The sequence below is a fragment of the Cetorhinus maximus genome, chromosome 12 (assembly GCF_964194155.1).
Source record: "Cetorhinus maximus chromosome 12, sCetMax3.hap1.1, whole genome shotgun sequence".
NCBI classification, from domain to species: Eukaryota; Metazoa; Chordata; class Chondrichthyes; order Lamniformes; family Cetorhinidae; genus Cetorhinus; species Cetorhinus maximus.
The window spans coordinates 94,049,346-94,063,224 of record NC_135890.1 but is presented as its reverse complement, the minus strand read 5'-3'; the positions used below and the strand labels follow the sequence as shown (position 1 = coordinate 94,063,224).

The 13,879-nt window shown below is 42.2% G+C and overlaps 1 protein-coding gene across 7 annotated transcripts in view; it reads right to left on the bottom strand.

The window, feature by feature from the left end:
* glt1d1 (glycosyltransferase 1 domain containing 1) overlaps positions 1-13,879 on the bottom strand; it is an 85,532-nt gene that overhangs the window by 56,596 nt on the left and 15,057 nt on the right. For all 7 annotated transcript variants that reach the window (XR_013578194.1, XR_013578195.1, XM_078554111.1 and 4 more), the window contains exon 4: positions 4,126-4,177. Coding sequence is in view for 5 of the 7 variants with exons in the window: in XM_078554111.1 (XP_078410237.1) it covers positions 4,126-4,177 (52 nt within the window). In the remaining 2 variants the exon portion in view is untranslated. The remainder of the gene's footprint in view (positions 1-4,125; positions 4,178-13,879) is intronic.

Here is a 13,879-nt window from a genome sequence, read left to right as displayed (position 1 = left end):
AAAACTTTCATGCCTCACCAAAATGGTTATTTTTCACCTGTGCACCGAAACAGCAAGTGACAGATGCTTACTCAACCACAGAAGGCATCACAGACTCCATCTTCCCCTCACCCAATATTTAACAAGGGTTGGAGCAAAAAAAAAGTTGGATTTTTCTTTGCCCTAAAATAGGGGATTCAGGTCAATAGCCAGTGAAATGCAAGCGAATTACTGAGGATGTTGGAAATCTGAAACAGAAACAGTAAATGCTGGAAATACTCAGTAGGTCTGGCAGCAGTGGAAACAGAAACAGGTCCTTGAGCTGAAACGTTGACGCTGCATCTCCCACCACAGATGTTGCTAGAGCTGATGAGTATTTCCAGCATTTTCTGTTTATATTTCAGGTTAACAGCCACCCTGGCTGAGATCTGCTAACTTGGTAGAAACCAGGTTTCAAACCTGCATCCCAATATATGTTATTTTTACTAACTAAGTTTCCCAACTAAGTTTTTGGGGAAGTTATTTAACACCTATAGTTTGATTTTTCGAAGTTAACCCGTAACAATTGGAAATAGAAAGATGTACTTATGTCTTTTAAAGAAGATTGGCAGGAAAAAGTTAAGTGAAATATGATAGTTAACTAAGCTGAAAACCAGAATTATTTGCTTTAAGGTACTCAGTAGAACATACAGTTAGTACAGGCTACTGTAGCGCCGTGGTTATGTTACTGGACTAGTTAATCCAGAGGCCTGAACTAATGCTGCAGAGATATGAGGTCAATTCCCCAACACAGCAGCTAGGGATTTTAAATTCAGTTGATTAAATAAATCTGGAATAAAAAGATGGTATCAGTAATGGGGACCATGAAAATATTGGATTGTTGGAAAAACCTATTTGGTTTATAAATATCCTTTGGGGAAGGAAATCTGTCTCTACTCAGTCTGGCCTCTGCATGACTCCAGACCCACCACAATGTAGTTTTCCCTTAACTGAATCAAACTAGATGGACAGCAGACATCGTCCTAAGCACCAGACACAACAAAGACACAGCCAGCCTAGGTGACCCTGCAAAGTCTTCCTCACTAACATCTGAGGACTTGTGCCAAAATTGGGAGAGCTGTCTCACAAACAAGTCAAGCAACAGCTTGACATAGACATTTCTGCCAAAACATACCTTACAGCCAATGTCCCAGACTCCTCCATCACCATTTTTGGGTATGTCCTGTTCCACTGGCAGGACAGACCCAACAGTGGTGGCAGCACTGCGGGATACATTCAGGAGGGAGTGGCCATGTTCCATTAAACCATTGTCGATTGTTATAAAAACCCATCTGGTTCACTAAAGTCCTGTAGGGAAGGAAATCTGCCATCCTTACCTGGTCTGGCCTACATATGTTCCCAGACCCACAGAAATATAGTGACTCTTAACAGCCCTCTGAAATGGTGTGGCAAACCACTTGGCTCAAGGGCAATTAGGGATGGGCAACGAATGCTGACCTCGCCAGCAACACCTATATCCCATGAAAGACTAAATAAAAACAGTGCTATTAACCAGCACTTACAAATAAGTTGCTCATCGATGCTTGGTTTTGGCCAGGACCACTCACTTCCAGACCTCAATTCAGCTATTGGTCCAAACGTGGACGCAAGCTTAATTCCACTTGTGAAATGACAATGACTGCCCTTGACATCAAGACAACATTTGACCAAGTGTGGCATTGAGGAGTCCCAGTAACATTGAAGTCAATGGACACCAGGGCAAAAACTATCCACTGGTTTAAGTCATACCTAGCGCAAAGGAAAATGGCTGTAGTTGTTGGAGGCTAATCATCTCAGTCCTAGGACATTACTGCAGGAGTTTGCAGAGTAGTGTCCTAGGCCCAACCATCTTCAGTTATTAAATCAATGACCTTTTCTCCAACATAAGATCAGAAGTGGGGATATTTGCTAATGATTGCAGTGTTCAGTTCCATTCGTAACTCCTCAGATAATGAAGCGGTCTGTGTCCGCATATAGCAAGACCTGGACAACATTCGTTTTTAGATATTTCTGGTGCTGCTCCTGGAACGCTCTCCTGCACTCCTCCTTGAACCAGGGTTGGTCCCCTATTTATTGGTAGAGTGAGGGATGTGACAGGCCAGGAGGTTACAGACTGTGGTTAAATACAATTCTGCCACTGCTGATGGCAGCTAACTCCTCATGGATGCCCAGTTTTAAGCTGCTAGTTCTGTTTCAAATCTATCCCATTTAGCATGACTGTAGTGCCACACAACATGATGGATGATAGCCTTAGTGTGAAAACAGGACTTCTTCACCACTAGGACGGATGCATCTGTGACAGGAGGCTGGTGAGGGCGAGGTCAAGTAGGTTTTTTCCCTATTGTTGGTTCCCTCAGCACCTCCCACAGGCCCAGTCTGGCAGATTTGTCTCTCAGGATTTGGCCAGCTTGGTTAGTAGTGGTAGTGAGCCACTTTTTGTGATAGGCAATGAAGTCAGTCACCTAGAGCACGTTCTGCGCCCTTGTCATCCTCAGTGCTTCTTCAAAGTGCAATTCAACACAGAGAAGTACTGAATTCAACATTTTTAACAACAGGTCAGTTGCTCCCACATTATCTGTCACGGAAGTAGTTCAAATTTTTATTACCTATGATTATGCATTCCTTGGGAATTTAAATAAGCTGGGGAGTTCATGACAATGAAAAGCACATGCCATCAGTTGGAAAGAATGAGTTTAATTTTCTCATTCTCTGTTTTTTTTAAATGCACAATAGCTTCAGACATGGTGATTCTTAGATATTGAGGTAGAGTACAAAATAAGATTTTAAGTAGGTTATGCATTTTTTTAAATCCTGGAGAACAGACCTCTCTGACAGTAAGTATATATGAATGGTGTTTACTTATTATGAAATGGAAATGGGGTATGAATATGCTGAAAATGCATCTTGTAATAACACATCATTGCAGTGCCCAGCTACAAATATACACATTACATTCAAGCCGTTATTTCTGTTATAATATAGCCACATTATTTATTCTTGCTTCTGGAGTACTGCAAAATACAATTTGATATTCTGCTTAAATAAGCAGAATAAAATATTTACTCCAGTTCCTTGAAGCATTAATATCAACACTGAAGCTTCTATTCCATCCATTATCTGTAATGCCTGCAACATGTACAAATAACAGTCAATTTGAAAGACCACTTAAACTGGAAAATTTTCTAAGTAACAGGAGTCAGCGGGTTAATATTCTTGTTAGTTTGTCGAGTCTTCACAATCCGTAATATGTTGACAGGGAAAATATTATAAGTCTATGGAAGCAGTGGCAAGAGGATTAAAAATGGCTTCTGTTTCTTATGGCTGAGGCACTGGGGGCAAAAAACCAGCAATTTTTTGGTTTTTGATCATTATCTAGCGACTCTTGATGAAAAGTTATGCAAAGGGACATCAAGTCAGGATTAATTAGAATACCCTGAAGTTGGGTAACCAGTTGAAACTCACTGTCTGGCCTCATACATGAAGAACATGAGATGGTGTTGGTTAGCTACAATTGCCTGTGTAAATTGTACCTTAGCAGTAATCAACGCAGGAAAGTGCAGGAAAGTTGGGGGGGTGGTGTGGTGGCGAGGGATGAGGGGGTGAGGGGGAGGAGGGGCAGTTATTGTCCATGTTGTTTTTGATGGCTGCAAGAATTTTAAAAGAAAAGAATTGTGAGTTTGTAAAGTTGTATTTGAAAGGAAGGGAAGGAAAAAAGTTAACAGACAACACCAGAAGATCCTGCATCAACTGTACTGGGAATTAAACAATATAGAATATATCCATTGCATCTAATCAGATCTATAAGAATGGATAATATATAAGAATGATTTATAAGAAAGAATGAGTGGGTTGGACTATTTGACACAGCGTATCTAATAATTTAATTATGGGGAATGCTTATTTTAACAGTGCAAAGTAATTATTTTCTGATACCTACCCAGGAGAAGGTGTAATTGTTCACAAACATGACAAGGGCACGACAGTCATCGATCCTACCTTACTGCAAGCAGTTCAACTTAAAAATAGTTGTAAGCAACCCAACAAAACAAATACACACGCATCTTGCTTATACATGACAGGCAAAGCCAAGATAATATTAAGACATACCCAATGCAGCTCTGCTATTTTCTTCATCTGATCTGTGAAAGCCACCAGAAACCTGACAGTCAAAAAGTTTTCAGATAAAGAGCATTAAAAAGGATTCATGGAGACATCGTTTCAACTTCTTGAACTAAATGGACGTTCGAAATTATAAAAAGTAGTGCTTCAAAAAAGTGAGAAAATGGATAGGAAATTTAATTAACAAAATTGCAGAGCTACAGGCAGCTTCAGGGGTTATCTTTAATAAAATCCAAATTATCTGCAGCTCTCCAGACAGCTGTACTAGACAAAAGTGGCTGAACAAATTTCAACTGCAATAGTATAAATCTGCTGAGAATTATGCTATTTAATCAAAGTGTATGCTGAGTACAGAACTCCACTAATAAGCCTCCAGTCATAACACCAATGACTTTCTAGAGACTTTAACGAAAATATCCATCACATAACCAGTGGATGTCAATAGGAAGACACAAAGATAGATACTATCCATGATGTACTAAGCCTTTGATAGCTTTGTTAGACCAGGCTAATTATTTCAATGGTTCTAAGTCCCATCAACCAGATCACAATTTAAAAAAAAATAATTACTATTTCCAATAGTACTTTGATGAGACTCGTAATTCAGTATCATACGCATTCATGGCAATGGCACAGAATTGCTGAAACCGTTTTAAAGAAATAAGATACATCACTCTTAATGGGAAATGTTATGTGTCACAAAAAAATTGCTTTCAGACTTATTTCTATTAACACAAGGACATATGGAGACTGAATTGGAATTTCCATATCCAAATCCTATAGGCATATGCGAATTTTCATTAACTTGTATGTATTATACAGAGATAGTGTGTACTTTTTTGTAGGCATCGTGTAACTTGTGAATAATATGTTACAGCGCACATTATTGAAGAACTGAAGGAGCAGCTTGAAGGTTCACAATAAGCTGTCTAACAATAACCTAAATAGTCCATTTTACCAATTATGGAGTTCCAGCAAATTCACTGGTACCAAGAATCATCATAAATTAACAGCTTATAGAGTACCTTTAATGAAGGAAAAATTGTTCCAATTCGTATGTGGAAAAACAGATGGTGAGCCAACGCAGGAGAGATTATATAAGTTACATAAAAAATAAGAGCAGGAGTAAACCATGCGCCCTTTGAGCCAGCTCCGTTATTCAATACTATCATGGCTGACCTTCCACCTCATCTCCATCTTCCTGCATTATCCCCTAATCTCCTTATGATCCAAAAGCCTATCGGTCTCTACCTTGATATTCTCCATGAGTGAGCATCCGTTGTCTTCTAGGGTAGAGAATTCCAAAGATCAAAACCCCTTGAATGAAGAAATTGCTCATCTTAGTCTTCAATGGCCAACTCCTTATTGTAAGACATTGACTCCAAGTTCCAGATTCCTCAGCCAAGGGAAACATCCTCCTAGCATCGAACCTATTAAACCCTTTAAGGATTTTAGAGGAGATTTAAGGATTTAGGAGAACGGAGCTGGGAGATAAAAAAAGCACGAGAAAGAGCGAAGCAGAGAGTGGAGCCGAGAGATAAAAGAGCGCGAGAAAGAGCAAGGCTGAGAGAGGGGCCGGGAGAATAAATGAGCCTGAGAAAGAGTGAGTGAGAGCGGAGCTGGGAGGATAAAAGAGCGTGAGAAAGAGTGAGAGCAGGGCCAGAAGGATAGAAGAGTGCAAGAAAGATTGAGTGGAACCAGGAAAATAAAAGAATGCAGGAAAGAAAGAGAGTGAGAGCGAAGCTGGGAGGATAAAAGAGCGCGAGAAAGGCCAAGAATGAGAGCAGATCTGGGAGGATCAAAGTGCATGAGAAATAGCAACCCAGGAGGATAAAAGAGAGCGAGAAAGAGCGAGAGAACGCGCGGGGCCGGGTGGATAACAGAACATAAAAAAGAGTGAGAGTGAGAGCGGAGACAGGAGGAGTAAAAGAACGCGAGAAAGATCAAGAATGATAGTTCGAGTCGGGAGGAAAAAAGAGCGTGAGAAACAGCGAGAGTGAGAGCAGAGCCTGGAGGATAACAGAGCGTGCGGGACAGCGAGAGTGAAAGCGGAGCTGGGAGGAAAGAAGAGCACGAGAAAGTCAGGGCGGAGCCGGGAGGATCAAAGTGCGCGAGAAATAGCGAGAATGAGAGTGGAGCCGGGAGGATAAAAAAGCATGAGTAAGAGAGAGACTGAGAGCAGAGACAGGAGGGTAAAAGAGAGCGAGATAGAGTGAGAGTGACAGCGGAGGCAGGAGGATAAAAGAGCGCGAGAAAGAGCAAGAGTAAGAGTGGAGCCAGGATGATAGAAGAGCACAAGAAAGATTGAGAGGAAAGCCGGGAGGATATAAGAGCGAGAGAAAGAGCAAGACTGAGAGTGGAGACGGGAGGATAAAACAGTGCAAGAAAGAGTGAGAGTGAGCGCGGAGCTGGGAGGAAAGAAGAATGTGAGGAAGAATGAGAGTAATAGCGGAGCCAGGGGGATAAAAGAGTGCGAGAAAGAGCAAGACTGAGCATGGGGGCGGGAAGATAAAACATCGCCAGAAAAAGCGAGACTGAGAGCTGAGCTGGGAGGAGAAAATACGGTGAGAAAGAGCGACATTGAGAGCAGAGCCAAGAGGATAAAAGAGCTTGCAAAAGAGAGAGAGCAAAGCCAGGAGGATAAAAGAACATGAGAAAGAGTGAGAGCAAAGCCGAGAGGATAAAAGAGCGTGAGAGTGAGAGAGAAAGCGGAACTGGGAGGATAAAAGAGCCTGAGAAAGCGAGAGTGGTGCCAGGAGGAGAAAAGAGCATGGGAAAGAGAGTGAGAGAGAGTGGAGCCAGGAGGATAAAAGAGCGAGAGTGAGAATGGAGCCTGGAGGATAAAAGAGCGTGAGAAAAAGAGAGAGTGAGAGTGGAGCCGAGAGGAAAAAATGACTCCAGAGAGAGCAAGAATGAGCGGAGCTGGAAGGATAAAAGAGCGTGAGGGAGAGCATGAGCAAGAGCAGAACCGGAGGGATGAAACAGCGCGAAACAGAGCGAGACTGAGAGTGGCGCCGGGAGAATAAAGAGCTCGCTCCTGCTGCTGGTGTGGATATCAGTGGACTGACACTTTTGGAGAAAATCAAGTGTGACATCATAGGGAACTAGGTAATTGATTGGTTGGCGAGTATTTTACTTATTTTCATTTGTTTTGTTTATTTATCTTTTAATATTGGTACAATTTATTGGTAACTGTAAGGTTGTCTTCATATAAGATTAATTTAGATTAAGTAGTGTTTAAAGTTTAAGTAGTAAAATAAGGTCCCCAGTATATAGTTAATATTCTTTAAACTAGGGAAAGTAAAAGTAAAGGGCATAATTTAAGAGTAAGTCATGGCAGGGCAGCTTAGCCACGTGGAATGCTCCTTCTGTCCGATGTGGGAAGTCAGGGACACTTCTACTGTCCAGGGTGACCACGTGTGCAGATGTGTGTCCAGCTGAAGCTGCTTGAAATCCATGTTTCGGAACTAGAGCTGCAGCTGGAGTCATTGTGGAGCATCCGCAAGGCTGAGATCTTTGTGGTTAGCACGTACAATGAGGTGGTCACATCACAAGTAAAGAGTGCACAGGCAGTAAGGGAATGGGTGACCAGCAGACAGAGTAAAAGCACTAGGCAGGTAGTGCAGGAGACCCTGTGTCCATCTCCCTCTCCAACAGATCTTCTGTTTTGGGTACTGCTGGGGGAGATGGCTTCTCAGGGGAATGCAGCAAGAGCCAAGTCTGTGGCACCATGAGTGGCTCAGACGCAAAGCAGGGGAGAGGAAAAAGGGTGAGAGAGCAATAGCGATAGGGGATTCTATTGTAAGGGGAACAGATAGACGTTTCTGTGGATACAGACGTGCCACCATGATAGTATGTTGCCTCCCTGGTGCCATGGTCAAGGATGTCACTGAACGGCTGCAGGACATCCTGAAGGGAGAATGTAAACAGCCAGAGGTCGTGGTCCATATCGGGACCAACAACAAGAGGGGTGAGGTCCTGCAAGAGGAATATAAGGGGCTAGGAAATAAATTAAAAAGCAGGACTTCAAAGGTAGTAATCTCAGGATTACTCACAGAGCCATGTGCTAGTGAGATCAGGAATAGAAGAATAGACCAGATGAACGCATGGCTGGAAATATGGTGTAGGAGGGAGGGATTTAGATTCCTGAGGCATTGGGACTGATTCTGGGGAAGATGGGACCTGTACAAGTTGGATGGGTTACACCCCAGCAGGACTGGGACCAATATTCTCACAAGGGTATTCGCTAGTACTGTGGGAGAGGGTTTAAACTAGAGTGGCAGGGAGATGGGAACCTGAGCGGGGAGGCACAAGAGAGGGAAACAAAGATAGAAATTAAAGACAGAAAAGTAGAAAGCAAAAGTGAAAGGTAAAGGAAACAAGGGCTAGCTGCAAATAGGGCCATAGTACAAAAAGGATGCGGAAAAATGTTAAAAAGGCAAATCTAAGGCACTGTATCTGAATGCACAGAGCATCCACTATAAGGTAGATGAGTTAACAGCACAAATAGATGTAAACAGGTACCATATGATTGTGACTACGGAGACATGGCTGCAGGGTGACCAAGGCTGGGAACTGAATGTCCAAGGGAATTCGATATTTAGGAAGGATAGGAACAAAGGAAAAGGAAGAGGGGTGGCATTGTTGGTTAAGGATGAAACCAGTGCAATAATGAGAAAAGATATTGGCTCAGGAAATCTAGATGTAGAATCAGAGTGGAGTTAAGATGCAACAAGGGGCGGAAAACATGAGTGAGAGCTGTCTACAGGCCTCCAAACAATAGTGGTAAGGCAGGGGATGGCATTAAACAGGAAATTAGAGATGCATGTAACATGGGTGCTACTGTAGTCATGGGTGACTTTAATCTGCATATAGACTGGGTAAACCAAATTAGCAATAATACTGAGGCGGATGAATTCTTGGAGTGTGTACGAGATATTCTTTTAGACCAGTACGTCGAGGAACCAACCTAGGGAACAGGCTATCCTAGATTTCGAAATGTGTAATGAGAAGGGGTTAATTAGTAATCTTGTTGTGCGGGGTCCTTTAGGGAACAGTGACCATAACATGAAATAATTCTTCATTAGGATGGAAAGTGGTTGTCCAATCTGAAACTAGGGTCCTAAATCTAAACAAAGGAAACTATGCAGATATGAGGGTTGAGTTGGCTACGACAGATTGGGGAACTTCATTAAAAGGCTCGTCGGTGGATAGGCAATGGCTAATATTTAAGGAATGAATGCATGCAATTGCAGCAATTATACATTCCTTTCTGGTGTAAAAACACAACAGGTAAAGCGACCCAACCATGGCTAACAAAAGAAATTAAGAATGGTATTAGATCCAAAGAGGAGTCATGCAAAGTTGCTAGAAAAAAGTGGTAAGCCTGAGGATTGGTAGCTGTTTAGAATTCAGGAAAGGAGGACCAAGAGATTGATTAAGAGGGGAAAAATAGAGTATGAGAGTAAACTTGCAAGGAACATAAACATAGGCTGTAAAAGTTTCCATAAGTATGTAAAAAAAGTTAGTGAAGACAAATGTAGGTCCCTTACAGTCCAAAACAGGAGAATTTATAACGGAGAACAGGAAATGGCAGAGCAATTAAACAATTATTTTAGTTCTGTCTTCATGGAAGAAGACACAAAAAACTTTCCAGAAATGCTAGGGAACCAAGGGTCAAGTGAGAAGGAGGAATTGAAGGAAATTAGCATTTGTAAAAAAATAGTGCTGGAGAAATTAATGGGACTGAAAGCTGATAAATCCCAAGGCCTGATAATCTACATCCCAGGGTACTAAAGGAGGTGGCCATGGAAATAGTGGGTGCATTGGTTGACTTCTTCCAAAATTCTGTAGATTCTGGAACAGTTCCGGCAGATTGGAGAGTGGCAAATGTAACCCCACTATTTAAAAAAGGAGGGAAGGAGTAAATGGGGAATTACAGACTGGTTAGCCTAACTTCAATAGTGGGGAAAATGCTAGAGTTCACTGTAAAGGATGTGATAACAGACACTTAGAAAATATCAACGAGATTAGACACAGTCAACATGGGTTGATGAAAGGGAAATCATGCTTGACAAACCTGGTGGAGATTTTTGAGAATGTAACTAGCAGAATAAATAAGGGAGAACCAGTGGGTGTGATGTATTTGTATTTTCAGAAAGATTCTGATAAAGTCCCACAAAAGAGGTTAGTGTGCAAAATTAAAGCACATGGGATTGGAGATAATAAATTGGCATGGATTGAGAATTGGTTAACAGTCAGGAAGCAGAGAGTAGGAATAAATGGGTCTTATTGAGATTGGCAGACAGTGACCAGTGGGGTACCACAAGGATCAGTGCTTGGACCCCAACTATTCACAATATATATCAATGATTTAGATCAGGGAACCAAATGTAATATTTCCAAGTATGCTGAAGCCACAAAAGTAGGTGGGAATATGAGTGGTGAGGAGGATGCTAAGAGGCTTCAAGTCAATATAGTCATGTTAAATAAGTGGGCAAATACATGGCAGGTGCAGTATAACATGTGTGAAGCCACTTCAGTTGGAAAAACGGAATGGCAGATTACTATTTATTTATCTTTATTTGTTCATGGGATATGGGTGTCGCTAGCTAGGCCAGCATTTATTGCCCATTCCTAACTGTCCTTGAGAAAGCTACTTTCTTGAACCGCTGCAGTCCATGTGGTATAGGTATACCCACGGTGCTGTTAGGGGAGGGAGTTCCAGGATTTTGACCCAGCGTCAGTGAATATATACATATATATATATATATACACACAGCAATATATTTCCAGGTCAGGATGGTGTGCGGCTTAGAGGGGAACTTCCAGGTGATTTTGTTCCCATCTGTCTGCTGCCCTTGTCCTTCTATATGGTAGTGGTTATGAGTTTGGAAGGTACTGTTGGAAGAGGCTTGGTGAATTCCTGCAATGCACCTTGTAGATGGTACACACAGTTGCCACTGTGCGTCAATGCTGGAGGGAGTGAATGTTTATGGATGGGATGCCTATCAAGCGGGCTGCTTTGTCCTGTATGGTATCTGGCTTCATGAGTGTTGTGGGAGCTGCATTCATCCAGACAAGTATTCTATCACACTCCTGATGTGCACTTTGTAGATGGTGGACAGGCTTTGGGGAAGCAGGAGGCAAGTTACTTGTCACAGGATTCCTAGCCTCTGGCCTGCTCTTGTAGTCACAGTATTTGTATGGCTAGTCCAATTCAGTTTCTGGTCAATGGTAATCCCCAGGATGTGGGGGATCCAGTGATGGTAATGCCATTGAATGTCAAGGCGCAATGGTTAGATTCTCTCTTGTTGGAGATGGTCATTACCTGGCACTTGTGTGGTGCGAGCGTGACTTGCCACTTGTCAGCCCAAGCCCGGATATTGTCCAGGTCTTGCTGCATTTGGACATGGACTTCTTCGGTATCTGAGGAGTCGCAAATGGCGCTGAACATTGTGCAATCATCAGCAAACATCCCCATTTCTGACCTTATGATGGAAGGCAGGTCATTGATGAAGTAGCTAAAAATGGTTGGGCCAAGGACCTGAGGAACTCCTGCAATGATAGCCTGGAACTGAGATTATTGCCCTCCAATAACCAGAACCGTCTTCTTTTGTGCTTGGTATCACTCCAATCAGCGGAGAGTTTTCTCCCCATTTCCCACTGACTCTAGTTTTTCTAGGGCTCCTTGATGCCACACTCGATCCAACGCTGCTTTGATGTCAAGGACAGTCAATCTCACCTTGCCTCTGGAATTCAGCTCTTTTGTCCTTGTTTGAACCAAGGCTATAATGAGGTCAGGAGCTGATTGGCCCAGTTGATAAATTAGGAAATGTTGATGTACAAAGGGGCCTGGCTGTCCTTGCACACCAGTCACTGAAAGCAAGCATGCAAGTTAGGGGGGAAAAAGGTACGTTGGCCTTTATTGCAAGAGGATTTGAGTACAGGAGCAAGGATGTCTTACAGCAGCTGTACAAGGCCTTGGTGAGACCACACCTGGAGTATTATGTGCAGTTTTGTTCTCTTACCCAAGAAAGGCTATACTCGCCATACAGGGAATGCAGCGAAGGTTCACCAGACTGATTCCTGGAATAGCAGGCGAAGGCACCGAATATATTTAAGAAGGAAATAGATAGATATCTAGACACTAAAGGCATCAAGAGTAATGGGGTGAGTGCGGGAGAATGTTGTTGAGACAGAGGATCAGCCATGATCATACTGAATGGCGGAGCAGGCTCGAAGGGCCGAATGACCTACTCCGGCTCCTATTTTCTTTGTTTCAATACATTTCAATAGATCACCTCTCATTCTTGTAAATTCTAGGGAACAAAGGCCTAGTCTACTCAACCTCTCCTCAGAGAACAGCGCCCTCATCCCAGGAATGAGTCCAGTGACTGTTGCATTTCCTCCAAGGCGAGTATATCCTCCCTTAGGTAAGGAGGCTAAAACTGTACACAGTAGTCCAGGTGTGATCTCACCAAGGCCCTATAAAATTGCAGTGAAACTTCTTTACTCTTATATTCCAATCTCTTTCTAATAAAGGCTAACATACCATTTCCTTTCCTAATTGCTTGCTGTACCTCCAAGTTAACTTTCTGTGATTTGTGTACAATAATACCCAGGTCCCTCTGAATACTAACATTTCACTGTCACTCGCCATTGAAAAAAAAATTGGCTTTTCTATTTCTCCTTCAAATTTTTCACATTATATTTCATCAGCCATGTTTTTGTCCACTCACTCAATATCTCTTTACAGCCTCTCGGTGTCCACCTCACAGCTTAATTTCTCATCTAACATTGTATTATCAGGAAACTGGATACTTAGTTCCCTCACCTTAGTCATTGTAAATAGTTGAGCCCAAGCACTTAGCCTTACAGTGTTCCAGTAGTTACAACCCGAAAATGATTTGATTATTTCTGTTTTCTGTCCATTAACCAATCCTCAATCCATGCTAATATATTACCCTCAATCACACAAGCCCTACCTTTGTGTAATTACTTCTTGTATGACACCTTGTTGAATGTCAAAGTCATTTTGGCACAGAAGGAGGCCTTTCAGCCCATTAAGCCTATGCCAATTCTCTGCAGAATGCTTTCTGAAAATCCAAACACACTACATCCACTGGTCCCCCCTTTTCTATGCTACTCGTTACAACCTCAAAAAACACTAGCAGATTTGTCAAACATGAATTCTCTTCCATTAAATGCTCTTTTACCACATCCCAAGTAATAGATTCAAGCGTTTTCCCAGCTAATGATGTCAGGCTAACATGCTTTATAGTTCCCTGTTTCCTTTCCCCCTCCTTTCTTTAATATCAGATTACATTTGCTATCTTCCAATCCATGGGGATTGTTCTAGAATCTAGCATGCACTATCTCTGAGCTACTTTAAGTCTCATTAATTTCTAAACTACTATTTCTTTATTGATAATATCTGTAAGTTCCTTTTTTTCACTAGGCCCTTGGTTCGCCACAAAGTCTAGGAAGTTTTTTTGTGTCTTCCCAAAAGCTCGGGTGACTCATTTGCTAATGAAAATTGGAATACAATGAGGCACGTTGTTCGGATAGAGTATATGCTGCTGGATGTGTTATTCCTGACTTGGGAATGCTTGACATCTTCACTGGGTACTTGGAATGGGAAGAGTTCCATTCTCTAGCACTACTGGCCTTCATTTTGAGCACAAAAAGCTATGTTTACCAGATAAACACAGGTGAGAACACAGAAGCATTCAAGATTGAT